The 27,215-nt window shown below is 50.7% G+C and overlaps 2 protein-coding genes and 1 long non-coding RNA gene across 16 annotated transcripts in view; 2 read left to right on the top strand and 1 right to left on the bottom strand.

Moving 5' to 3' along the window:
* Positions 1 to 15,394, top strand: part of HOXB3 (homeobox B3) — a 55,796-nt gene extending 40,402 nt beyond the window's left edge. For 3 of the 9 annotated variants that reach the window (XM_037993533.2, XM_073005396.1, XM_037993535.2), the window contains 3 exons: positions 8,613 to 8,700; positions 11,617 to 12,220; positions 13,066 to 15,394. In XM_037993533.2, the coding sequence (XP_037849461.1) occupies positions 11,773 to 12,220; positions 13,066 to 13,913 (1,296 nt within the window). In that variant the 5' untranslated portion in view covers positions 8,613 to 8,700; positions 11,617 to 11,772 and the 3' untranslated portion in view covers positions 13,914 to 15,394. Of the gene's footprint in view, positions 1 to 68; positions 8,513 to 8,612; positions 12,221 to 13,065 lie in introns of those variants that run through there. The other 6 variants (XM_073005395.1, XM_073005393.1, XM_073005394.1 and 3 more) reach the window with 4 other exon arrangements.
* On the bottom strand, positions 13,117 to 20,746 carry LOC103243615 (uncharacterized). 6 transcript variants are annotated; one of them, XR_501144.3, is made up of 8 exons: positions 20,638 to 20,746; positions 18,697 to 18,765; positions 18,314 to 18,439; positions 17,510 to 17,605; positions 15,792 to 15,883; positions 14,297 to 14,347; positions 13,845 to 13,907; positions 13,117 to 13,223 (listed from the first exon to the last, which is right to left on the bottom strand). It is a non-coding gene; the product is annotated as an uncharacterized lncRNA (long non-coding RNA). The 6 variants fall into 6 exon arrangements; XR_012088923.1 differs by lacking the exon at positions 13,117 to 13,223 and adding an exon at positions 19,866 to 20,008 and having other exon boundaries at positions 13,803 to 13,907; positions 18,697 to 18,836; positions 20,638 to 20,715; XR_501148.3 differs by lacking the exon at positions 13,117 to 13,223 and having other exon boundaries at positions 13,803 to 13,907; positions 15,772 to 15,883.
* Positions 19,111 to 21,620, top strand: HOXB2 (homeobox B2). Its single transcript, XM_008013015.3, has 2 exons — positions 19,111 to 19,755; positions 20,528 to 21,620. The coding sequence occupies exons 1-2, from the start codon at positions 19,368 to 19,370 to the stop codon at positions 21,208 to 21,210; spliced, it is 1,071 nt and encodes a 356-aa protein (XP_008011206.1). The 5' UTR covers positions 19,111 to 19,367; the 3' UTR covers positions 21,211 to 21,620.
* The last annotated feature ends 5,595 nt before the right edge of the window (positions 21,621 to 27,215 follow it).

The following is a 27,215-nucleotide window of genomic DNA, read 5'->3' as shown; positions in this document are numbered from 1 at the left end:
GGGTGCGGAGCCGGGGCGCTCGGGTACTGGCGGGGGTGCAGAGGTGGGTGGCTGAGACGCCCGCCCCCAGGCCTCTCTCCTGGGACAGGCCGGGATCCGACTTGAACATGAAGATGAGAGCAACTTTGAGAGGCAGGGTGGGGGCTTCGAGGGGGAAGAGGGACCTGGGGTGGAGGACGAGTGTGGAGGAATGTGGAGCTGTTTGGGTGGGCGTGTGGACATGATCGTGTTAGGGGATCGGAGAGCTCTCCCGCTCAGGAAGGGTGTTGAGGCCCAGGAGGGTTTTCCAGGGCAGTTGGGAGCTGTGGGTACTGAGGGAAATGTGAGGGGCATCTGCTAGGGGCAGTGGGGTTGGGGAGCGACCACTGGGTCAGCTTCCACAACCCAGCTGCCACCATTGCCCAACTCTTTAGCACCTAGCGGGTTCAAAACTACAAGGGATTGCACTGAGGCTGAGTGTCAAGCCCAGGAGATAGCAAAGGGGGTGATTTATGGCTTCAGAGAAGCTGTGTTTACTGCTGCCTGCTCTGGAAACCAAAAACCAAACAGAGCAGAGCCCAGAGAAGCCCCTCTCCTTGGAGTGGGAAGCGATGCCAGCCTGACACACTGGGATTTATTTTCCCAGATGAGGGAGGATAGTGGGAACTGTCCGTTTGCAGGCGCACGGTGTGGTGGGTGTATGCAAAGCAGGCACACGTGTAGGTATGCTTGTGTACTGTGTGAGTGCATCTGCACATTGGGAGCTGTATGTACTCCAGGTGGGGCTTTGCGGATGGGTTTGCGGAATCACTTTGTGAGCTGGGAGACTGGGAGCCAGGATAGAGACCCCATGTTCTCTGGTTCTGGAACTCTGGTATGGGGTAGCTCTAGACACATTGCACCTTGTCCTCTTCGCGTAGTAGTGCTCTTTCCTGCTTTTTTCTTCCCGCAGCCACATGCAGCAGAGCCCACTTGGCCTGGCCTCCTGGCCCCTGCCCCTCTAACCTTTCCCTGTATGCCTCCTGTGCCTTCTGCCCACCCAACCTCATCTTCACTTTGAATTTTTAACTTTGTGGTGGGAAGCCAAGGAATTAATGAGTATGGTTGGTTCAGGAGGGGAGGTCAAAAGGAGAAAAGGCTTGGTGTGGTAGGGAAGATCAGGGAGATCCGTGGTTTGAGGCTGGACCTTGGCAGCCTTGTGTCCCACCATTACTGCTCAAATTCTCCCAAAATCTCTGTTTGGGAGTGGGGAGCAAGTGAATACAAAGACGAACAGAGTAAGGGAGCCACACAGGATGATGGGGGTGGGGAGAAAAACATTTTGACCCCCAGATAGTAATTTCCGCAGGCCAACTAGTGGCTCTTGCATTTCTGTCCAGACGCCCAACTTTGCCTGGAAATTGTTTTGCATTAAATTTTCTCAGCCGCAGAATTATCTTTCCTCGCCTCCAGCTAAACTTGCATTTTTCCACCAGACACTTGGGCCCCGCACCAATGAAATCTGAGAGGAAGCGGCTGGGCCCTAAGTGGCCGTAATTTAATTGATTTTATCATAAATCATCAACTTGATGAAGAACCCAAGGTTTCAGTGAAGTAAATTGATATTAATGGGAGTTTCTTGAAATGCAAACTCGCTGCATTGTTGGGGCATCTTGAGCTGGGGAGGTAGATTACACATTTCCCAAGAGTAGAGAGCAGAGACCTGGAGCCCAGCACAGCTTTGGGGGTAGGGAAAGCAAGCTTTGAGGTGCAGCTGCTGGCAGGCCTATTTCTATGGGGAAGCACACCAGAGCGCGGAACTTTGTCATGAGGGACACAGTCTGGCCCTGTGGACCCTGCTAGCCATCTGGGGGAGTGCTGGTCTCCAACTGAGGGGAAGGCAACTGGGGAGGCTGGTAGGTGTATGGGCAGGGAGGGGGTCGGGTGAGAAGGCTCGGCTGGTACAATGGGGGCATTGATGCCTGGTTAAAAATTGCCAGGTTGAAACCTTCCTCCTTTAATTAGACAAATTAATTATTTACTGCTTAAGTTGCAGTGTCTAAAAATAGCACTTTTGGTTTGGTAATGAGGGTAGAAAACAACCCACCCTACACACAGAAGAGCAGTAAAACCCAGTGCATGAGCCTCTATGGGGCAAGGGAGGGCCAGGCACCAGGTTGGTGCTCAGTGGTGGTAAGCATTTAAACCCCAAGGGAAATACCACGAATCTGGTCATGATGGTGCCGGTTATTGTCTGAACTCAGTTTATTACTTCTTATTGGCACACACTTTTACATCAGCACATGGAGAATCACTAACATTCAGTCCAAAAAGAGATCTTAGAGATCTTTTAGCTAAACCCCTTCCCTCCATATACATGCCTGTGCTTTACGGAAGGGGACACTGAGGCCCAAGGAGTGCTCTGCCTCATGTCACACAGCCAAGCTGGAACATCTGTAATTCAAGCCTTTCAACTCCCAAGCCTATCCCAAGTATAACTCCAGACAAATCACTTCCTTGCTTTGGGCCTCAGTTTCCTGATCTGTAACAATGGCAAGAGTTGGACTAGACACTTCCTGATTTCTCTCCTGTTCTGAAATTGGGCACCTCTGTGTGTACCCATCCTCAGCAGGACAGTACATGGGAGGCACTCCCTTGTGTGTCCTGGAGCTCTGTGGGCATCTGGGTATAGAAGTTACTGCATGTTTATTTGCAATATTCAGAGTTTACATACACCCAGAGCAGTGTATGCTTACTCAGTCTGGCTCTAGGAAATCCACTGGAATCTGGACTGTTCCTCCTTTTGAAGGTGCCCTTATTCTCAGCTGAGAAGTAGCCCCGAGGAGAGCGGTGGAACTAGAAGGCAGTGGAGAGGGGCCAGCTAGCTGGGTTGGGTTGAGATTGACATTTGGAGAGGGACTAAGGAAAGAAGGGCTGGACCTTACTGAGCAAGACCCTTTCCCTGCCAGGCACTGGGCTAAGGCTTTCGTTGTGTGTGTGTGTGTGTGTGTGTGTGTGTGTGTGTGTGTTTTGAGACGGAGTTTTGCTCTTGTTGCCCAGGCTGGAGTGCAATGGTGTGATCTCCACTCACCGCAACCTCCGCCTCCCTGGTTCAAGCAATTCTCCTGCCTCAGCCTCCTAAGTAGCTGGGATTACAGGCATGTGCCACGACACCTGGCTAATTTTGTATTTTTAGTAGAGACAGGGTTTCTCCATATTGGTCAGGCTGGTCTCCAACTCCCAACCTCAGGTGATCCGCCCGCCTCGGCCTCCCAACACAGTAGGTTTTTAAGGTGCCCCCTACCCCAGCCCAGGGACTGAACAGTGGTTTCAGAGTTTAGATTCTGTGACAGCAGGTGCCCCCCTTCTCAGCCTCACCCCAACCCTGGGCCTTTGAGCCCTCATTTCTTGGGAGGAGGCACACACAGGGTGCCACAGCACTCTACCGGGTCTCCTCTAGGGTAGCCAGGACAGAGTCTGCAAGGTGGAAGACCCCCACGCTATACTTGCTTTTATTTTCCAGCTCCTCCCCCAGTTCCAAAGGAGTGGTGGCTTCTCAGTTGCATGGTTGTGAGCAAGGAAATTTCTTGCAGGATCAGGGATGTGAAGAGGCTAGCAGGGGAGGGGAGGGGAGGTTTCCAGGCTGCCTTGGGAAGTATGGTTTGGAATATGAATTCTGGGGGAGGAGGGAAGGAGATGGGAAGAGATGGGAAACAACCTCATCTTTGGGGCTCTGGAAATCTCAGACACTGGGCGGATAATCCACTTCCTAAAGCCTAGCCCAAAACACTAATTTGAGAGAGAAAAAAAACAAAAGGACTAGCAGGCCCAGACTCTGGCCCTGTCCCATTCTGACTTCGGAGTTTTATATTTGGAGGCAATTCGGAATGCCTTTCGCTGATTGGTCATTAATCCACTGAGTTATTGTCTGCTAAACAGAGGTCACTGGGAGAGAAACATCCAGTCTGTCAGGAGAGGCCCGCTCAGCCTCAGGGACTGGGCCTGTTCCTCTTTTCCTGCTTCTCCCTCCCTTTCCCAGCACCCCCTGCAGCCCCCAAGCTGCCCAGGATTTGCAGCCTCCCTTCCTCTGCCTTCTCTGCTCTGCCCACCTTTGTCTCAACACTTGCTGGGGGTGGGGTTTGCCAGGCTAAGGCTGAGCTTCTAGATGAGGCGGGAGCCGTGATTCAAATTGGGATCTATCATCACCAAGGAGCCCACCTGCCTGAGGCTCCCAACTCGCTGGCAGCACCGCCATCCCCTCAGCATGTTCAGGCGGCCTCCGTGGTCATTGAGTGGACTTCGCAGACCCTTGTGGCTGCCCTTTTTGTCCTACCACCCCTTCACAGGCTCGGCTGGGGAGAGGGCAGTGCCCCCACACATGGGGTGGGGAAAATGTACAGCTTGGATTTTTCTTCATCCACTGCAGCGACCTTTTTCTTCTTTTGATCCCCACTATTGCTGAGCAGGGTCTATGCGGGCCTCCTCTTCTCCCTTCTGGGTGCCCCTTTGTTCCCTCCTGCTCTGGCTTATTGGAGAGCTGGAGATGGGGATCCAAATGCCAAGAGCCTTCTTCATTAGCAATTCCCACTTTACAACCCCCAGCTTTGAAATCTTTATTAATACTTAAGGGAAAATGGAGATTCGGGTGAGTGTGTGAACTTTACACCCCTCTGCTAGGGCTACAAAGTTGGGCAGTGAAGCTGGAAAACAGTGTGGGACCGGGAACTCAGACAGGGCCAGGAAGAAACACATCGCTAAACATCTGAGAACCCAGGCTCCCAGGTCCTAGCTCCCCAGCTAGCCAGTGGGCTAGGCAAATTTTGTGCTGATTGAGTCAGGAGCAGGATCCTTGACTGCCCCAAGTCTGAGATCAGAAATCAGTTTTAAAAGACCAACCAGTATGCCCTTATTGAGAGAATTTTTGTTTGCTAGTTGATGCATTTCTGGGGGAAGAGAGAAACAGGCGTGATCCCGTTGAGGTCTATAAGGGCGGGTAGCCCTTGATTGCTCCAGAAGGTTTAAAGTGCTCCCGTTGCCTGATACTGGGTACCCAGTAGGGTGGGGGAGAGAAGTGCCAGAGCTCTGGCTCTGAAGAAACAGAATGGAAGAGGAAAGGGTGTCTGTGAAGAAGGGCATTTTCTCTAATCTTTACCCTTATTATTATTTTTTTTACTTCATTAGTTTATGCTAGTGTCCTCTGTCTCTTACTCAATTTTTCTCTTTTTCAATTTCTCTTTCTCCTCCTTTCTCTCTCTCTCTCTCTCTCTCTGTCTGTCTGTCTGTCTCTCTCTCTCTCTCTCACACACACACACACCCCCCACACATGGGCACACACACAAAGTTTCCCAGGTTTCCCTCCCAAATCCAAGAAGAAATTGTTCCCTCTTCTGCATTCCCAGTCTGCTCCGAAATCATGGCTTCATTCTCTGGGATGATAAGCCTTTCTCCCGCTTCTCTTTTCCCAGACCCCAAAGTCTCCCGTCAGACTGCTCTGGCCTCCCCCACCCCAAGTTCCCTGCCCAAACTCCTCACTACCAGCCTTTGTCCCCTGAAGTTTGAAAAGCCCCTGGCCAGCAGCAACACCTCAGTCCAAACGGGGGCCCTCAGGGGTGCCCGTTCCACCCTCCGTCCTCCAGCCTCCCAGCCCTAATCAGAGGGCAGCCCGCCTGCTGGCCAGAGACCTCTGAGAAAGGAAGAAAAAAGGCAAGACAGAAACTAAACTGGGATCTAATTGCCTCCCAAGCATTCCAAATGGGCGCCATACTCCAGAATTAAGAAGCCCCCACTCCATCTCCTACCGCATTTGGGGGTGTATGTCCTCTGAGATTTTCTCCAGGTTCGTTTTCTTGCTTCTCTGTCCTCTTTTTCACTCCCACCCCACTATGCCCCACTGCCTTCTGTAGCCCGAGGGACCACAAAGGGTTGAGGAGGCTTGAGGAAGGGAGGGGTCTGCCGTTGTCTCTGGAACACTCCTCCACCCCCAGCTCAGCTCCGGCCTGCTTCTCCCGCAGCCGGCCCGGCCCGGGGCTGGCTGGGTGCCTTCTGGACTCTCGTATTATTCCTAGAGGCAAAGCTGCACAGTCCCAAAAGCGATGAAGTTCTCCTCTTCTCTGTTTTACAATGACCTTCTCTAACCCAATGATAGTAACAGCTAGGACAGTAGAGTTTTGAGGTACATTCTTGGCTTTTTTTTAAATTTGGGGGATTGATAGAAAAAAACCCAAAGGTACTGGTTTCTTTAAGCTTCTGGCAACCTCCCTGGCCGGAGTTATCGACCCACCAGGCTCAAGGTTACATGGGGTCTGACCTGTATTTCTCTATCTAGTGTAGAGATATCAGGACAGACATTTTGCAGCCACATACTCAGGCACCCCTAACAGGTCTCTTTGGGGGTCCAGGCTGGTTTGAGCCCCAAGTCTAGGTCTGACTTGGATATTTTCTTTTCTTGATACTACTAATATACACAGAAAAATACTAATAAACACAGAATAATAGCTACTAATAAACACAGAAAAATAGTTCCCACCCTCCATCCTGAAGTCCCCCAACCCATGCTTCTCCCCAGCCATCAACTTTCTAGGTAGGAGATGGGGTCCTCAGGACATTACATTCTGAGGCTCTGCAAGTGGCTCCTGTTGCTGGAGGGCAGGAAGGCCACAGGTACCCCCAGTTTATCAGGGTCCCCAGAAACCGGCTGCTCCAAATCACTTGGCCTGACTTAGCCTTGCCTGGAAGAAGTAGGGGCTGGAGGCCAGGGGCCACTCCCTATCTCATCCCAAAGTAGAGCCTGTGAGTGGGGAGAGAGAGGGAATGAGGGAAGCTTTGCCAGACACTGCCAGCCTATGCTGGAGGGGACATAATAGCTGGAAGTCAACTCTCACCTTTGTTGTCCCCAGTCCCGTTCCCTCTCCTGGTGCATACAGATGGGAGAAGGCAAAAGCTAAGTATTCTAACCAGGAAATCACAGGATAGTGCCTTACACGAAGTTAAGAGAACCAGTTTTCCAAGCTGCCTTTAGAGAAGAGGGTCAGCTTTCTATTTCATCCCCTAGCTCCGAGTCAGCAGTTAGGTAGAGTTGCAAACACTCCTGCTTTGGGAAATGTCCTGGTGCTCTTTTTGTCGTTTCCTTCCTCCCGGAATGACTGTTCCCCACCCCCTGTCCCAAATCTGCAGACACCTACATTTTTGGCTCCTGTCTTCCTCCTACAGGCCTCCTCCTTGCCTTTTCCTGCCCTGCTCAAACACACCCTAAGAAAACTTTAGCTTTTGTGGCCTTCCTCACTTGTGCCAAGAGTCATAAATCTTGCAGGGCAGAGAGAAACAAACAGGTTTGTTCTGAATAATAATAATAACCATCTTCCATTTCTTCTGCCAGTGCATTTAAAATTAAGCCACCCTGCTAGTTCTTCTCAGAAGTACAAATGTCCTTATCACCTCTTAGCTCCTGCTGCCTATCCGGAGGTGAGAATCCTAACAGAAACTTCTCCGTAAAGTTCTTTCAGCCTGTCTACTGCCAGCCAGTCTGGAGCTCAAGCTAAAACACAGAGTTCTCCTTTTGTCACCCTTTTCTCAACCCTCCTCCCCCTGCAAGATGTTCTGGGTTTTTAAAATCATCACTCACCGCTTGTTGTCTGTTCTCAAAAAGAAAAAGGGGGAGGGGTGTTGTTGTTGTTGTTGTTGTTTTAAAAGGTCTGGTCTTTCCCTCTCCCTCGGTTAGTGACTGGGCCTGAAGATTGGGGGGAGATTTGGGAGGAATAGAGAGGGTGTAGTGGAGGGAAGAAGACGGGGCTGGAGACTCAGAAGGAGGGAGCCAGAGTGTGAGGGTTGGAGACCCAGCCACCAGTCCCGGAGGAGCGAAACTACTTTCTAAAAAAGTCCTGGTCTTCCCATTGCGAATGAGTGCAGAGGGGCACCCGGCACCCTCACCCCCTGGGCGAGGCCTGTCTTTGACTCAGCCTCTAAATGCTACTTCTTAAATTAGCATAATGGTTCACTAGTGGGGTATGGGGGGAGCTATGAACTTCACCGCCCTTCCTTGCCTTTGCTCACCTCTTCCTCCCTGTCCCCCCAATCTAGATTTAAATTTTTACCCGTTCTTAAAAAAAAAAAACAAAACAAAAAACCCTCCCTTCTTTCCTTCTCACTCTTTTTTTGGGGAGGGGGGTATTTTAAAATTTCCCCCCTTTGCCATCACCACCATCACCTTCCCTCCTTATCAGGCATCTAAGCTTGCTAAAGGGGGAGAGGTGGGGGGGTATGTGAGCTTGTGTGTGAGTGAGTGAGTGTGTGTGTGTGTGTGTGTCTGTGTGGTTTTTTTTCCCTGTGCAAAAGCAGAGGCCATTGTTACGGAGAGTAGGGCGTACCAGTCTTATAGGGCAACCACACTGTGGCGGCTTAGCCCTGCTGGAGCCCGGAGCTGGATTCTGGCGAGCTGAGCTGCCCGGCACCTTTCGGTCTTCTATTTTTTTTCCCGCTCCCCCACCCCCTCCCTCCTGCGCACCCCTGCTCCTAAGCCGAGTGAATTGAAGCGGACGCCGCGCGGCTCCTCTGGCCGGTCTGCCCCTCGGGCTCCCCAGCCGGGGTGGCTTTGCGGGGCGGGGGGGCGGGGGGCGACGCAGCTTTAAACAGTGGTCTTTTTTTCCTTTGCCTTCAAGGAGGGGAGATTTCTCGCCTGCCGCTCGCGCTGGGGCTCGATGTGAATATATATTATGTCTGCCTGTTCTCCCCTCGTCGGTGGCTAAGGTAAGCTGGACTGAAATAGGCTATCAGTTTGTGAATGGCGGAGAGTATGTCTCAATGATTTATGGCCCATATGACTCCAATCTCGGTTCAAGAAGAGTTCACAAGCTTTAAGCTTCCTTCCACGCAGCGACTCTCTCTCTCTCTCCCTCCCTCCCTCCCTCCCTCTCTCTCCCTCTCTCTCCCTCTCTCTCTCTCTCCCTCTCTCCCCTCTCTCTTCCTGCTTCTCTCCTCTTTTCTCCTCTCTTTTCTTTCAGCAGCCAGATCCAGGGCTGAATTTTCTCCCCGGCTGCTAAGAAAGTCTCAACCTTTCTCTCTCTTCCTTTCTTGTTATTTTATTTTTCTTCCTCCCATTAATTTTTTTAAGTCCTGGAAGATGGCCTATCCCCTCTCTCGGGGCTTCCCCAGCTATTGTTAGTCTCCTGGCAGTCCCTGGGGTGTGCTTGGCAAGGTGGGGTTCTTGGGGGGGCTCATCTCCCTTCTCCAGCGAGACCCTGGGGGGAAGCCAGCAGCCACCGTCTCCCTCCCTCCCTCCCTCCCGAGGAGCCATATGGAACCAGAATTTTTCCAACATGGAGGCAAGGGAAATAGATCTGTTTGGCTTGGTAGAGCTGTTCCCCACCCCCTCTTGTTCTGGATCCCAGATCTCGGGTCCCCTCGGCACCTTTCCCTCTTCCCACTGTCCCGTCCGCCAGGCCTCGGCGCCCTCCAACCTGGAGCCCTGCTGAGCCAAGTCCCGAAGCGGAGTTTGTAAGGCGCTTTTTAATTCGGTTACCTCCGGCTCCCAAACTTGCTGCCGCCCGCGGGGCTCGGCCCTCGGCCGGCTGGTGTGCTGGGAACCTGTCTCCGATAACCGTTTTGGTGTCCTGATCGCTTGCTCTTCTTCCCCTCCTTGGGCCATCGTAGGTGGCTGGTAGGTCGTCGCCAGCCGCCGCGGCAGCAGCGACCGGCCGAGGCAGCCTGGCAGCAGCAGCCAGGGACTACCCGGGTGCACAAACCTTCCCAGCCCTGTCTGCACCACCGGCGGAGTCTCCATTCTTTCCTATCGCGTCTCTGGCTCCTTCGCTTTCCACACTGGCCTCCGTACCGCGATGGTTTGGGGTTTATTGCAAGGGGAGCGGCAGGAATTTCGGCCCCAGGCGTCTAGTTAAATTATTGTTTTATTATTATTACTATCATCATCATCATCATTATTATTGCTGTAACAATCATTTAGACTAAATAAAGCCAGGGCCCAGCCAGCCAACCCCCTCCAACGTTTTTATTTCATTCTCTTCTCTATCTATTAATAACAACCACAACTAATGCCTGTTAATTAATTCCCCCTTCAGCCAGGGCTGCTCGGAAGCTAATTTTGGTTAAATCAGCAGAGGCTAATGGTAATAATAATAAAGGGATTGGGTCAGCCTGGTCAATTGAACTCTGGTTCTCCCTTGAAGGACCTGCTGCTTTGCAGACCCATGTGTATTTCCAGAAACCAATCGGAACTCAGGGTTACACTGATTCCTTTTTGAGTATAAATCTGTGCCATGAAGAAGGGGATTTATGTGAGAGAGGGACTTTCTTCACCTGCACTTCTTTTATTTTGTTTTCCTATGTTTAGTTTTCTTTGGAGTTGACCAGCTAGGCTGAATGAGATTAAAGTTTTCCAAACACACATGGCAGTATGGAGGTTTTATGAAAAGTGGTGGTGAAGAGTTGGGAGAGAGAGAGGAAAAAAGAATGTAGTCAGAAGTTTCAGAACAAACACACAAAATCCTATGTTAGTTTGAATCTTTATTTTTCTGGCACACTTTTAAAAGGCTGTATTAAAATAGTTATTATTATTATTATTATTATTATTTGCCTCAGGGAACCTCAGTCAACAGGAATACCTCTGTTTCTAACCCAGAGAATAATATTGTTAAAATTGCTTTGTTGATTATTTTTCTCGGGAATAACTTTCTCTTTTGGAAAGCACTTTCCCTGTCTCAGTAGAAAAGTCTAGCAGTTGTAACTTCTTGTTTCTTATTTTCTTTGGGGGAAATCAAAGAAAACAGACTGTGAAGGAAAGGGTGGGAAAAATTAAGTCTCATGGAAAAAAAAAAAGAGAGGTCCAGGGAGAGACCTGGGCCAAATGGTCACAGCACCAACTGGCATGCATGGCCCAGGAAATTGAAACAATCCTGCTCCATTTGGGGGCCCCACAGGGCTATTGGCTGCCCAATCCCAGGTTTGGCTGAGCAAAGACAGGAGCCGGAGGTGGTGGTACCTGCAGCAGGGCCATGGACAGATGAGTCTCAGTTCAGCTGACTCTTGAGGTTAAAAATCCTCAGGAGGTATCTTGGTCAGGCTGTTGTTGTCTTCCTGGTGGGGGAGTGGTGGGAAGTGGAGAGGACACCTCACAAGAGAAGCTTCTCTGACGAACTTGCTTCTCCTGCATGTCTTTTCAGAAGATCCTTTGGTTTCCCTTCAGGCTAGACTTTGCTTGGGCAAGAGACCTAAACCGACTTGGAAGGAGGCAAAGGCTGGAAGCACAGAAGCCTCTGGGCTCAGAGGAGTGTGTTGATGACGCTTTTATTTTGGAATCTCCTAGTGTCCCCTCCCTTGAGCCATCCTATCCCAGAGTTGGGGAGGAGAGAGAGGGAGAGAGGAACTAGGGGAGGTGAGGGGTTAGTGCACCGGCAGGAGAGAAGCAATGGCCTTTGCCATAGATTCTACATCTAGGCAGTCTTGAAAGGCATATAGTATTTATTTGTTTATTTTTTTTAGTGGAAATGAAAACTGGTGGGCTTTTTTTTTTTTCTCAGCATCTGCTTTGGAGATGTTGGGGAGGGGAGAAGAAAAAACCCTATTGATGTCAGTTCCCTTTTCAGTTCCTAAGATGGATTCGAGCCCCAGTCCTCTTCTCCGCCTTGTGTCTCTTCTCTCGCCCCACAGGTCAGCCGCTTGGAACAGACCCCGGAGGAGGGGGGCAGAGAGGGGAGGGGGTTGGGGGGTCCGGCGTGTCACGTGACCCCCAGGGTTGCCAATGTCCGGTCCTGAGGGTATCAGGCCTTTCCAAGTTGCCACCCACTGCCCAGGCCTCACCCAGCGATGCAGAAAGCCACCTACTACGACAACGCTGCGGCTGCTCTCTTCGGAGGCTATTCCTCGTACCCTGGCAGCAATGGCTTCGGCTTCGACGGCCCCCCCCAACCCCCATTTCAGGCCGCCACGCACCTGGAGGGCGACTACCAGCGCTCAGCGTGCTCGCTGCAGTCCCTGGGGAACGGTGCCCCACATGCCAAGAGCAAGGAGCTCAACGGCAGCTGCATGAGGCCGGGTCTGGCCCCCGAGCCCCTGCCCGCCCCGCCCGGCTCACCCCCGCCCAGCGCCGCACCTACCAGTGCCACTAGCAACAGCAATAATGGGGGCGGGCCCAGCAAAAGTGGTCCCCCAAAGGGCGGTCCCGGCACCAACTCCACCCTCACCAAACAGATATTCCCCTGGATGAAAGAGTCGAGGCAAACGTCCAAGCTGAAAAACAGCTCCCCCGGCACAGGTACCAGTTCTCTGCCTTCCTTGTCCTCAGCTTTTGTCCGAGCCAGGAATGTCACTGTTATTCTAGCACCCAGCCCCTAGGCGCCCACGAGGCTGCCTGGGAACAATATTAGGTGGCCGACGGGTACATTTTTGATACCCCCACCCCCTAATGACCCTTGACCCCGCCAACACCCTCCTCCCTCTAGTCGCCCTCCACCAGAGCTTCTGAAAGCTCCAGAAGGCCAGGTCCATGGCCTCAAAGCCCTTCCCAAGGCCACAGAGCCAAGACGAGGCGCTGCCAGGAGGATGCAGAGTCGTCAAGGATTGATTATTATTAAGTATGATTACTGTGGGTATTAATCACAATCGCTCAGACGGCCCCGGGTCCCGGACTCCAGGCACGGCAGCCTCTTCATGCGACACTTCTTGCCCACAAGTGTCCAGATTACCCCGAGGGTTCTCCTCAGTCTCCCATCCTGTCCTCAGGACGGTGTGGGCAGGGAGGGGAAATGTCTTCCCTGACCTGGAATTGGGGATAGAGGGGAGAAAGCACGCACGCGAAAATCCAGCCCTAAATAAATGGCCATGCGGCTCTGTCTGCGTGACATGATCAAATTTTCATAAGCTGGGGCAGCGAAAGGAGAACAGGTCTCTTAATAAATGCCACTATTATAGAGTGTCCGCTAATGCGACGGGCGGTGGGGTGGGGGAGTGAGGAGGAGGCGGGGACGCGAAGGGGAGGGCGGCGGGGGCTCTGAGTCCAGGCCTGGATTTATTAAGAAACGATGCATTCAATTTCGGCGTGTTCAGTAATTATCTTTTATTTCATTTTCTCCCCTTCCCACCCCTCCCCCTCGAATCCAGCAGAGGGCTGTGGTGGTGGCGGCGGCGGCGGCGGTGGCGGTGGCGGCGGCAGTGGTGGCAGCGGGGGCGGTGGCGGCGGGGGAGGGGACAAGAGCCCCCCGGGGTCGGCGGCGTCCAAGCGGGCGCGGACGGCATACACGAGCGCGCAGCTGGTGGAGCTGGAGAAGGAGTTCCATTTTAACCGCTACCTGTGCCGGCCTCGCCGTGTGGAGATGGCCAACCTGCTGAACCTCAGCGAGCGGCAGATCAAGATCTGGTTCCAGAACCGGCGCATGAAGTACAAGAAGGACCAGAAGGCCAAGGGACTGGCCTCGTCGTCAGGGGGCCCATCTCCAGCCGGCAGTCCCCCGCAGCCCATGCAGTCCACGGCCGGCTTCATGAACGCCTTACACTCCATGACCCCCAGCTACGAGAGCCCGTCCCCACCCGCCTTCGGTAAAGCCCACCAGAATGCCTACGCGCTGCCCTCCAACTACCAGCCCCCTCTCAAAGGCTGCAGCGCCCCGCAGAAGTACCCTCCGACCCCGGCGCCCGAGTATGAGCCGCACGTCCTCCAAGCCAACGGGGGCGCCTACGGGACGCCCACCATGCAGGGCAGTCCGGTGTATGTGGGCGGGGGCGGCTACGCGGATCCGCTGCCGCCCCCTGCCGGCCCCTCCCTCTATGGCCTCAACCACCTTTCCCATCATCCTTCCGGGAACCTGGACTACAACGGGGCGCCCCCTATGGCGCCCAGCCAGCACCACGGACCCTGCGACCCCCACCCCACCTACACAGACCTCTCCTCTCACCATGCGCCTCCTCCTCAGGGTAGAATCCAAGAAGCGCCCAAATTAACACACCTGTGATGGGAAAAGGCGGACGAGAGTTAGGAGATGGGGAGGAAGAGGGAGACTGTGGAGATCTGGGGGGCAGCTTGGAGGTCTGAAAGAGGGACCAGGAAGGTGGTAGTTAGGCTTCCTGGTCAGAACCGGCCTCGAGCTCCTTCCCCTCCCCCTGGCCTGAGAGATTGCTTTTTAAGTCCACCCCTTGTTCCATCTGCCTGCCAACCCATCGGAAAGGAATCCACAGCAGATTGGAGATGACCCCGTCAACCCCAGGGCTCCAGCACTACCAAGTTGGAATTCCACGCCCTGGAGTGGGGTAGAGGAAGACGAGATAGGATGAGGCAGAGAAGCACATTTTACAAACCAGACGAGATGGCTAGGCCATCACCAACCAACGGACTTACCTTACATCTTTGTAGGTAATTCCCCCCAAATCTTGATTTTTTTCAGTTATCCTTTAAAAAACAAGAAAACACATTTCAAACCCAAAGGGCACAAAGCACGTTCCCTTCCAACTTTCCCAAAACCTCAAATTTGTTCCCATTTATTTGAGGTTTATTGAGGTATCTACCCCCTCCATTTCTAGCCCCAGGTTTTTCTGCTCTAGGACATTGATATCTATACATCCCACCCCCATCAATTACAGTTTTTTAGAGGGCTCAGGGATGGTGAGAGATCCTGAAAGAGCTGCCTATATTATAAATTATATATTTTTTTCTTTTAAGGAAAAATGTGTAGGCTAGGACAGGCAGGTTGTTAGGACTGAAGGTTTGCCCATTCTGCTGCCTCCATCTCAGCTCCAGCTCCATCCCCCTCTCTCCACAGAAAGCAGTTGGTGATGCGAGGTTCTATACTTTTCTTTTCTTCTGTTGCTCTCTTGACTTAACGTGAAAACAGGGTATATTTGAACAAACTGTCTGTCCCAGGCAGGGGCTGGGCAGGGCTTGCGTGCCTTGCTCAGCCTCCTGACAGGACACTTTTGTTGCACTTAGAGTTTACATTTTAATGGATGTAAAAACAACTGTGAGAGATGTCTGGGCCTGCAGAAGTCCAGCATTGCTCAAAAAAGCGTGTGTTCTAGTGAACATTTTCATATATATTTATTGGTTATAGCCTGTTAAGATATTTTCTTTTTTGTATTATTTATCCCCCTACATTATGTATTTATATGAGGGAAAAAAAGGAAAAAATTGTACTTTTTTAGTATTTACTTGTTATAAAGGACATTGTGTTTCCTGTCATGTAAAACCAGCTATTTTAGTTACTATTGTACTCTAGAAAAGAGCTGTAGATTTATGTTACACTCGTACTTATGAGCAATTGTAATTAGTTCTAAAAGGCATGAACTCAGCTCCTGATTGTCACTGTATAGTCCTGAATTTGTAGAACTAGAGTTAATTCCCTCTTGGAACTTTCTTTGTTCTTCAGTAGTTACTTTTTTCCTTACCTAAAAGGGTTGTCTGTCAAACAATTCTTGAATAAACTTTCTGTTATCAATTTTATCTTGTCCTGGTGGTCCAATTTAGATAGCAGAGCAAGGCTGTTGACTGCCAAATTTCCCCCAAGGGAAGAAGGACAAGGACATTAAAGACCCTTCCCTGGCCTTTTTGTCCACTGCCCAGGTTCCGGTCTCCCCCTTGATATGTCTTAAGTTTAAATACCATTTTCTCACTCATAAGAGCCTGTAACATTTTGCCAACTTCTTTAGCTGTGGTTTAAGTGACAAGTTGGGAGAAGTAAGGGGGACTCTTGGGTGCTCTCTGTAGGTTTTTCTGTTTGGCCTCTATGCCTCTAGGTTTTTCATTCGTTGACCTTTTGTCTGTTAGTGCCTTTGGCCACAACCTCCATGCACCACCCCCCACCCCTTCCCACTACCAACAAGAAAATCTGGCAGATTACGGTTTCTTCCACGAAACCTAAACTTCTTCGCAATCCTCTTCCGGAGCTACAAAGAAGATGTCACGTGACCCGAAGCCCAACCACCATTGGGTCTAAAATGAAAACAAAGAAAAATGATTAATCTAAAAAAAAAAATCTGAGGCCTAGACTTCTCAGGTCAAACTTTAAGTAAAATTAAATCACTAAATAAAACTCGAGGCGGAGGGAGGGGAAGCACGTTTGATTTCCCCTGCCAGAGAAAGGGGAGAGGAGGGTGGGAGAAGCTATTGGATCTAAGCGTAAATAAAACGGTCCCCAGGCTAAAGTGCGGCTCTGTTTCCACCATCCTTGGGAAAACTTCATTTCTTAGTCGTGGTTCCATAAAAGTTTTATCACATTGGAGTGAGAATAGAGAGGGTCTGTCAAAGATGAAATGTCACCGCCGAGTCGCTGGAGCCGATAAGAGCGAGAAGACAGGGCGGCTGAAATATGGAGCTAATTCGTTGAAAGAGAAGCGATGGCTGCTTGCTGAAGAGCTGCATAATTCTAATTGTAAGCGATGTGCCTGCATTGCTTAATTAGGAGCATATATTTGGTGGTAGTCATGGTGGGGGAGTGAGAATCGTTCCAGGCCCTGCCTTAAAGCGAGGGCTGATTTTCATTTTTATGTTGCATCCTGGCAGTCCAAGGTTAGTAATTATAGTCTTTATGCAACAATAAATAACAATAAAAAAGCAACCTGAATTCTACACCCTCCCCCTTCCCCACCACCAAGTAGGATTTTAACTGGACTCCGCTCATCCAAGCAGCAAGCAATTTAGCATTGGGTCAGGCTATAATTTAAAGGCATAAGAGCGTGCAAAGTTTGATTGGGATCAAATAACGCTCAAGGGTTTTTCTTTCTTTCTCTTTCTCTCTTCTTCCCTGAATAACATTTTCTGAATGATATAACTAGATGAAACACCATGTTTGATTCTGGGGGTGGGTTGGGTTGCTTATTTATCTAGCAGGAAAGAGGCCAAGAAAGAGAATTTAGCTTAAGTTTGAAAAACAGAGCTTTGGCTCGGAGCTGGAATTGCAAACAAGAAAAATAAGAACCAACTTGGCTTGGTGTTCCCTATCCTTCTCTTTGGAAGATTCCAGGCGCTCAGCTAAAGCAGCCAAAGACGAGGGTAAAATATCCTTGCTGTAAAATTCACAGCAGGACAGGGGGGCGGGGGAGAGATGTCTCTGAGAAGGAGGGTTCTCTTGGCCCCTTTTAACACCCAAGTTTTCCGCTGTTTGCTAATCTGGCCATAAAATCTGTCAGTAAGGGTTAGAGAGAGCTGTATTTCCTGCAGGGACAGTCTCTGCCCGAGTTGCCCAAGATAAGCTCTGGATCCTTCAGCCAGCTGGAGAAGCTGTTGCTAAACTTTCAGAGGTGTTCAAGGGGATGGCCAGAGGGAGAATCCACTCTCAGGCCTCCCTGCATGACTTCCAGACGCTGCTTACTATTTGGATTCTTCTATGCCCCATCCACACCTCTAAATAGCAATAATCGTTTTATTTGGAGCCGAGTTGCACACTACTGTTGCTGGCCACTTTGCCCAGGTCAGAGTAGCTCTCTCTGTTCTCAGCCCTCCAGAGCATGCCTCCCTGGTCCCTGCAGCCCCCACCTCCAACTCCCCTTTCTTCATCCTCCGCTCCCCCACCCTCATGCTTCTACTCAGACTTCTCTGCTCTTCTTTTTAAATACTCACCACCACCCATGCAGATGTTACATTGACAGAAAGTTTCTAGTTCCAGCTCCGGGCTCAGTTGCCATTTCTCTGCTAACCAGCCTTCTCCTGGCTGGGCTGCAGAGAGAGAGGAGGGGGAGGGGAGGCCAGAGCCGTGGGAGTTCTCCAGGCAAACTTTCCACCCAACTTAGCGCTTTCCCTCTGTCCCCATTTCCCATCTGTTTCCCAGCTCTCCCAGAATCACCTTTCTCTTTTGCACCCCCACCCCCACCCCCAGGCCTTTTTAAGGGATGTGAAATTTTGGCTGTTCCCTCTGGTTTCCCAAAGAGCCAAATTCTTTGATGCAATCGGAGGGAGCTGTCAGGGGGCTAAGATTGATCGCCTCATCTCCTCTCCGTCCCTCTGACCCACTTATTTAAAAATCTTCCCCCAGATCGACTTTTCATTTTCTGCTTTGAGGCCTAGTTTCCCACCAATTTCTTGGGGCTTAGAGTCTTGTGCCCTCTTTCTATAGTAAATTACAACACTCTAAACTTCAGACTATCTTGGTCTCCTCAAAATAAAATAAATTTTAAAAGCATTTCCCCTCAGGAGCCAGAAATGGAATATCATCTCAGTGGTCATTATTTCCACCCGCACCATTTTCAGGGAATTCTTCCTTGTCAGGGATTTTTTTTTCTTTCGTTTTTTTTTTTTTAAATAGCACAATGGCAAAAATGGGAGGGAAAGTCTCTTTGTCCTAGGGGAAAAGCTCCCCACCACATTCATGCACACACATACGCTGATCTGAACTTTGAGACTGCTCTAAGTTAAATCAGTGGCTACCTGAGTTCTTGTTCATGTCCCTGGATATGGATACAGATATGAGCTTGAGGCTTGAGTGGGTACATGCACATCTTAGACTCTGCTTGTTTTCGGGGGGAGAGGGGTGTCACAGAGAAGCATGGATGCCTGAAAGTGAGGAAAGCAGGGGGACATAAGGGGAAGAGGCAGTGCTGCAAACACTGGGCAGAGACGAGAACCCAGGCCACACAGCGATGGAGGCCAGAGGCCCAAAAATGCCCCTCATGCTCCATCTCACTCTTATGTGTCCGCCTGGGAGTTCCTGTCCATTTCCCAAGATTTAACTGTTGCTTTTGGAGGGTTAACATGGGGATAGTGGTGCTGATGATTATAAATCTCTTTCTTATTTGCACCTTAACACTGACCTTTTTCAAAGAGTGGAAGCCTCTTTCGACTCCCTCTTCCTCCAACGCAGGGATCCTCACTCATCTTTTCTTGGGGAAGGGGAGAAGGGAAGAGGATGCTGCTGGCCACGTAAGCCACGTAAGGAAAGCCTTAAATTACTCTATTAAAACATTTGGAAAAGAGGAAGGTTTCTCCCTTAGAGTCTCTTCTTTTCCAAGCTTCTGAAACCTTCTAACCTCCGAAAGGGATGAGGAAGTGGTTTCTCTAGCTTTTCTGGAGAAAGGGAGGCACTGGGGAGAGAGCGTGTGAGGCACTGGTGTAGGAATGGGGGCTCATGGTGTCCAGGTCATGGTCCTCTGGTGTTTTTGAATCAATTAAAGCAAATAATGCTCTCTGTTTTCCACCAGGCCCAGACGAGCGATTGGCGGAGGCCGGTCCCGTGACCACGAATTCCCTGTAATTTCGCCGGAGTCTTGGGTTTAATAGAGAGAGTCCCCATACGCTTGTATTTATCAGCAATATACAAATATAAAGGCCCAAAATTAAAAAAAAAAAAAAAGAGAGAGACTGAAATCTCCCCCTCCCAAAATCGCTCCATTACATAAATCTTGGGGGGGCAGGAGGGGGGGTCCCTTCCGATCCTCCCTCCTGACGCCCCCCCCAGCAGCCCCCTCCCCCACCATTGAAAGCCATGAATTTTGAATTTGAGAGGGAGATTGGGTTTATAAACAGCCAGCCATCGCTCGCCGAGTGTCTGACTTCCTTCCCCGCTGTCTTGGAGACATTTCAAACTTCATCAATCAAGGAGTCGACATTAATTCCTCCTCCTCCTCCTTTCGAGCAAACCTTCCCCAGCCTCCAGCCCGGCGCCTCCACCCTTCAGAGACCCAGAAGCCAAAAGCGAGCCGAAGATGGGCCTGCTCTGCCGCCACCACCGCCGCTGCTCCCCGCTGCCCCCCCGGCCCCCGAGTTCCCTTGGATGAAAGAGAAGAAATCCGCCAAGAAACCCAGCCAATCCGCCACGTCTCCTTCCCCGGCCGCCTCCGCTGTCCCGGCCTCCGGGGTCGGATCGCCTGCAGGTCGGTAAGCGTGGTGGGGGTGGGGTGAGGGACACCCTACAAGAGGGGGAGAAAAATCAGTGGAAGGGGGTTAAAAAAAAAAAGGTGGCAAGCCTGTTGGGGTTCCTTACCCCGTCCATTCCCGGGATGGGGAAGAAGAATATCGCACTGGGGGACAGGCCTGGCCGCTGCCAGCGTCTTTTTTTTTTTCCTCTCTCTCTCTCTCTCCCTACAGCTGATTTTGAAAGCTGGTTGGGGAAACGCCTTTTTTCTGCTAGAAGAAAATGATTTGATTGAGGTTTTCATCCGTATCTGTGTAGGGGAATGAATATGTTGTTGCTGGGATAGACTCTAGAAGCAGAAAAAGATTCGGTCCTTTCTGCCCCAACTCTAGGAGAAGAGGAAGAATTCAGAGCTAGGGAGGAAGAGGGGTGAAGAACAATCTTTATGACCCTCGCTCCGGTTGAGTTGGAAAGTTCCGAATTGAGGGGTCCACTGGGAGGGCTTGGGAGGGGGGATCTGAGGTTTCGGCGCCGAAGGGAGCGGCTCTCCGCCCCCTGCGTGGCCCGTGGGCGGCTCTGAATGCTTTGCCGTGACCTGGGCCGGGGCTGTCGACTAGGGAGGGAGAGAAGAAAACCCAAAAGCAGTGAAAGCGAGCCGCTGTGGGGTGGGGGCGGGGGTGGGGTGGCGAGGAAGGGGAGAGGTGATACTGGTTTTGGCGGATGGGGTAGTCAGAACTAAGGTTGGGCTGAGTACACGGCCCGCTTTGACGCCCAGCTTGTTTTCCCTGCAGATGGCCTGGGACTGCCGGAGGCTGGTGGCGGCGGGGCGCGCAGGCTGCGCACCGCTTACACCAACACACAGCTGCTGGAACTGGAGAAGGAATTCCACTTTAATAAGTACCTGTGCCGGCCACGCCGCGTCGAGATCGCGGCCTTGCTGGATCTCACCGAAAGGCAGGTCAAAGTCTGGTTCCAGAACCGGCGCATGAAGCACAAGCGGCAGACGCAGCACCGAGAGCCGCCGGATGGGGAGCCTGCCTGCCCGGGCGCCCTGGAGGACACCGGCGACCCTGTCAAGGAGCCCGCGGTCAGCCCGGGCGGCCCCTCCGCCTCGCGGGCGGCGTGGGAAGCCTGCTCTCACCCGCCGGAGGTGGTGCCGGGGGCCTTAAGCGCCGCGGACCCCCGGCCTTTAGCCGGTGGCTTAGAGGGCGCGGGCGCGCCGAGCCCTGGCTGCGCGCTGCGCGGGGCGGGCAGGCCGGAGCCGGGACCATTGCCAGAAGATGTCTTCCCGGAGCGCCAGGATTCGCCTTTCCTTCCTGACCTTAACTTCTTCGCGGCCGACTCCTGTCTCCAGCTATCCGGAGGCCTCTCCCCTAGCCTGCAGGGTTCTCTCGACAGCCCCGTCCCCTTTTCCGAGGAAGAGCTGGACTTCTTCACCAGCACGCTCTGTGCCATAGACCTGCAGTTTCCCTAACCCGTTTCCTCCTCCCGGTCCTTTCCACCCCCGCGCTCCTTGGTCATCTACTGGAAAAATCGAGCCTCTCCCACCCCCAGTCGCATAGACTTATGTGTTTTGCTAAAATTCAGGTATTACTGAATTAGCGTTTAATCCACTCCCTTTCTTCTTCTAAAATATTGGGCACTCGGGCATCTTTTAAAATTCACACAGAAAAATTCCGTTTGGTAGACTCCTTCCAATGAAATCTCAGGAATAATTAAACTCTAGGGGGACTTTCTTAAAAATAACTAGAGGGACTTATTTTCCTCTTTTTTATGTTTTAGACTGTAGATTATTTATTAAAATTCTTTAATAATAGGAAAAGGGGAAAGTATTTATTGTACATTATTTTCATAGATTAAATAAATGTCTTTATAATACGAAAACGAGTGTTTGTGTTGGGACTTAACCTCTTTCCCCGCGGCCCCAAGGCCGGTCCTCACCCCTCCAGGACCTGTGCGAAGTTGATTCGGTTCAGCGGCCCATGTGGCAGCAAAGCCTCCTGGGCCGGCGAAGTCCGGGTGGTACAAAGGTGACCCGATTGATGGCCGCTTCGCCCACGGCTCCGGCAAGAGTCGGGAGTTTGCAGGAAGCTCGGTCACCTCCCTGCCCCTCAGCAGAGGGCCTTTGGTCCTGAGCGGGTGGTCCTGGGGCCTCTGCTTAGAAATAAAGGTGGGCAGGTGGAGGGAGAAAGTATACAGCCAACAGTGGAGGGTGCAAGGAGAGGAAGCCTGGGGACAGGCTTTGGGGTCGTGGCGGGGGCAGAAGTTTCCTGGAATTGGGAAGAATCCAAGGGCTTCCTTAGACTTCTTGCTTCTTATGACCGAAGCCGGTGTAGGGCCTTTTTCTGAACTCAAGAAGCCTAGGGACGAGAGGCCTGGGGCTTGAGCCGGGCCTCTTTGGGAGTTGTAGGTGGCTCTCCAAGGAATGGAGTGGAGTCGGGGATTTTCTCGGGAAGCAGGGCCCCGCACCCAGGGATGGTAACTGCTTCCAAGTGGGCAAGAAAAGAGGCCAGCTGAGAAATGTGGCGCTGCCGGGACACCTATGGACTCGGGGGCTTCTGGGCTTTGGGGGACCATCCGAGAAGCAGCCGGGCGAGAAGCCCAGGGAGGACCGGCAGCGTCGCCAGGCGCTGGACCTGCAGGGAGAGAAGGAGGAGCGAGGAGAGCGGGACTGAGACAGGGAAGCAAAGACGATGCTCAAAATGGCGCTGGGGCCGGGCGGCGGGCGGGGGGGCGCGAGGGAAGAGGCTGTGGCCGCCATGACAGCCGCTGCGTGAGGCGCCGGCCCAGCGGGTACCTGCCCCCGCCCCCGCGTCCTCCCAGCCGGATTTTCCAGAGGCCAGGGAAGAAGGAGAGCCTGGGAGTCCCACCTTAGTTTTTGTTTGTTTGATTTTTTTTAAATTTTAAAGTGAGCTCAACGGACGCTGAGGACGCGAGATGGAAGGAGAGTCCGGGTGGGAAGGGAAGGGAAGGAGAGCGGCGGATCTGCGGGCCTGGGTGTGCCTCATCTGGTCTGACTTTTGATACTTCGCTGTGGAATTTGAAGCCAGGCTAGAGCTTTCTCTAAATGCAGACCCACCTGTCTTCACCAACAACTTCATTTTCCATATCAACACCATGTCCTGTCTATCCCCCACCACAGCCTGCCTGGTTCCTTGTAAACCTGGTAAGCGGGAAGCAAGGATCGATCTCCCCCATCTGCCTCCTGGTTTGTTCTGGGAAAGTGGAGATTTAAAGGGCTCCGGAAAGCCATCCATCCTCCTTAGGTTTCTTTAATATTTCTCCCGCTCAGAAACAGACACTGCGGGGCTATCTCCCCGGCAGATGTTGCCCTTCTCAAAAAGCAGTTTATTTCCTGGGCCTCCAGACTTTCCCCTGGACCAAAAGGACCGGGATTTAGAGTACCAGGCACCCAGAGGCAGCAATTGTCAGGATAAGCCAGGAGCCAACATAGGTTGTGACACAGAGGACTAGACAGGCCCTTTGCATAGTTTTAAATGGGTCCCTCAGTATGGGAAGTACACACCTTAGTTAACTGGAACTTAATCCCTTAAACTGTCTTAATACAGATTTCATCTCGTGCATTAAATAATCTTGCATCATGTTAAATTGCACTTATTTCTCTCATAAATAAATAAAGAACAATTAAATGTGTTATAATAATAGCGTGTATCTTAGTTTATTTTCCCTCATAAAACATATAGGTATGAAATAAATTCAATATATTAAAGTAATAATACACAGCTTATTGGCTTGTGTGTTTATTTTACCCATAAATAAGTGAATATACAATATATTAAAACAACGCTATACATCTCATTGGGCTGCGTGTTTATTTCTCCATAAAATATGCCCACAGGCAGTGTTTAACATCTTAAAAATCACAGCACACAAGCCATCTCTACACTAGCAAAATGAACAGATATTTCAACTGGGGCTTTGATTTCTATGGACAAACTAGATAATTTGGTCTAATTAAAAATGCTCTTGCAGCTAGCTATAGCAGGTTGTTACAAAGATCAAGAATATCAGAAGGATCTTGCTAATGGCCTACCTTCCAGTTTCTTTGGTCAAAAGGAGAGCACCCTTCCTCAGTGCCAAAAAAAATGCAGAGTTAGGCTGGGCGCGGTGGCTCAAGCCTGTAATCCCAGCACTTTGGGAGGCCGAGCCGGGCGGATCATGAGGTCAGGAGATCGAGACCATCCTGGCTGACACGGTGAAACCCCGTCTCTACTAAAAAATACAAAAAATTAGCCGGGCGAGGTGGCGGGCGCCTGTAGTCCCAGCTACTCGGGAGGCTGAGGCAGGAGAATGGTGTGAACCCGGGAGGCGGAGCTTGCAGTGAGCTGAGATCCGGCCACTGCACTCTGGCCTGGGCGGCAGAGCGAGACTCCGTCTCAAAAAAAAAAAAAAAAAAAAAAATGCAGAGTTGGCTCTGCAGGAGAGAATTTCTATCCCCCATCATGGTTTGCAGCACTCAAGGGCATCTGATGCACCAGTTCTCTGGAGCCTGGCTGCTCCATGGACCAGCAGCATCAGCACTACCTGTGAGCTACTTAGAAATACAGAATCTTAGGCCCCTGCATCAGACCTACTGAATCAGAATTTGCAGTTTAGCAGCTCCCCAAGTGATTTATATACACTTAAAATTTGAGAAGTACTGCTAGATCATAGTGCCACCTTGCTTTCTGCCTTCCTGCATGCTTCAGAATTTTTGACTCACTTTACCTGGCCCCTGGCTTCCAATTCTCCTAACCCAAACCAGTAGCTCAAATGGCAGGGAATCTTTGTTCCTGCCTGGGCCTGCATCAGTCTGATTCCTTCCTGCCAAAGTAGTGGGGAGCCAACCAAAGGCTCAATGTACCTGTTTAGATTCAGGTACTTTGGATATGCTAGGGGTGAGAGTTCTTAGTCCAGGTATTGCCTTTGGCTGATTATTGGAGAGGAGTTGAAACTCTTTTTACGGGAAACACACAAGATTGCTGGCTCTCTCCTTTCCAAATTTATGAAACTCACCATCTCTGATGATACCACAACAGAACAAAGAGGCAATGCATTTGCAGAAGAAAGTGACTCCCATTTTCAGTTTCCCCACCCAATTCAGATTCAAGGGAATGCCTGGCAATTTGGGATTCATAAAGGATTGCAATTCAGGATCCCTGTGTTCCAGATTAACTTCTTTCCCTCTTTCATCTCTGGGGACATCCTTTTTAGCTTGAGTTTTCCCAGTTGGCCATGGAGAAGTAAGAGGAAGAGGGGTGGTTCCCAGATAGGGCAGCAGACCCCAGTGATGGTGGCAGATTAGAGGGCAGCTCCAAGTGGCTGCACTCACTTATTCCATCCTGACTGGGGCAGGGTTCCTCTTGGGTCAGGACCAATTGTGAGTGGTGTAGCACAGAGTGGTTATAAATTCACTGTGGTTGGAGTGGGAAGGTTTCAGTGCAGCCCGGAAAGCTGCTGGTCAGTCTGCCCTGCTCTTAGTGAATCATTCTTTTAAGAAGCATGTCTCATTAATATTACAGTGAAAGCAAAGGACCATTAGACTGAGGAAGTACTTGCAATCATGATAACCCTGAGTCATTAAAAAAAAAAAAGTTAACTTATGTCTGAGCAAGTATCTTCCCCTTTCTGGACCTCAGTTTCTCTATCTGTGAAATAAATGGAATAATTAAATGCCTCTAATGTACTCTACATTAATATATATGTATATTCTTTAGTATATATTATTTAATCTTCACAAACAATGTATTAACTGTTTATTATGGCTGATGTCTTGTGCTCTTAAGTAATTTTTGGTGTTCGACAATGACCTACCCCACATGAATCTGGTGGGGGTAATTTTAACAAATTTTATTTTATTTTGTGAGATAATGTCTCACTTTGTCACCCAGGCTGGAGTGGAGTGGTGCAGTCACAGCTCACTGCAGCCTCAACCTCCTGGGCTCACGTGGTCCTCCCATCTCAGCCACCTGAGTAACTAGGACTACAGGTGCGAGCCACCACGTTTGGCTAATTTTTTTTTTTGGACAGAGTCTCACTCTTATTGCCCAGGTTGGAGTGCAGTGGTGCAATCTCAGCTCGCTTCAACCTCTGCCTCCTGGGTTCAAGCAATTCTCCTGCTTCACCTTCCTGAGTAGCTTGGATTACAGGCACCTGCCACCATGCCCGGCTAATTTTTGTAGTTTTAGTAGAGACAGGGTTTCGCTATGTTGGCCAGGCTGGCCTCAAACTCCTGACCTCAGGTGATCTGCCTGCCTCGGCCTTCCAAAGTGCTGGGATTATAGGCATGAGTTACCGCGCCAGGCCGCCTATTTATTTATTTATTTTTGAGATGGAGTCTTACTCTGTCACCCAGGCTGAAGTGCAGTGGCAGGATCTCGGCTCACTGCAACCTCCACCTTCTGGGTTCAAGCGATTCTCCTATCTCAGCCTCCCAAGTAGCTGGGACTACAGGCATCCGCCACCACATCTGGCTAATTTTTATATTTTTAGTAGAGATGGGGTTTCACCATGTTGGCCAGGCTGGCGTTGAACTCCTGACCTCAAGTGATCCACCCACCTCGGCCTCCCAAAGTGCTGGGATTACAGGCATGAGCCACCTCCTCTGGCCTTTTATTTATTTATTTTTTACAGCTAATTTTAAAATATTCTGTGGAGACGATATTGCACTGTGTTGACCAGGTTGGTCTTGAACTCCTGGCTCAAGTGATCCTCCTGCCTCAGCCTCCCGAAGTGCTAGGATTACAGGCGTGAGCCACTGTGCCTGGTCAATAAATTTTAATTAGTATCTTTGCACTGATAATCATGCATTTACCTTTATTTAAATGAGTAGAGAGTGAAATATTTTCAACAAGCAGGTAATTGGGTGCGGTGTTGTCTGCCAGGTGCCCGGTATTCAATAAATATGAGTATTTAAAAGTATCCTAGCCAAGTTTTCCTCTGACTTTTATCCTCTGCCACCTCCCCCAACATTTGGTCATGTTTACTCTTTTTGTTTTTTGGTTTTTGTTTGTTTGTTTGTTTTTTTAAGGAAGCCATTTCATATAAAAAGAGCCACCAAACTTCTTTTTTGACACGATGTTCTAGACTTTAACAGTCCCTTTTAGTTATGTTTAATCTTGTTGCTGGGGCATCAGAGCATAGGCACAATTTCTGAGACTCCCTAAAGAGCACTGCTGAATTCACCTACCCATCTTTCACCCAAGTCTCTGACAAGCACTTGCTGGCCCCACTGCAGATCTTCTTGGGATGTGCTCTCAGTCCTCACTTTGCAGAAGGTGGCCTGTAGGGCCCCACTTCATCCTCTGCCTGCTGAGGGTAATTATAGCCCAGATCCTCCACTGACCTCTCCACCCCAGCTCTGCCTATCCCTCTTCTCTCCTCCCAGCCATCCCTCTATCTACACTGAGGGGTAAGCTAGATATTTAGTGCCGGAAAGAGATCTTCCTCTTCATAGGAGAGAATGAATAGTAAAGGAGC

This window comes from Chlorocebus sabaeus, chromosome 16, assembly GCF_047675955.1.
Source record: "Chlorocebus sabaeus isolate Y175 chromosome 16, mChlSab1.0.hap1, whole genome shotgun sequence".
NCBI classification, from domain to species: Eukaryota; Metazoa; Chordata; class Mammalia; order Primates; family Cercopithecidae; genus Chlorocebus; species Chlorocebus sabaeus.
This window is presented reverse-complemented; position numbering and strand designations above follow the sequence as displayed.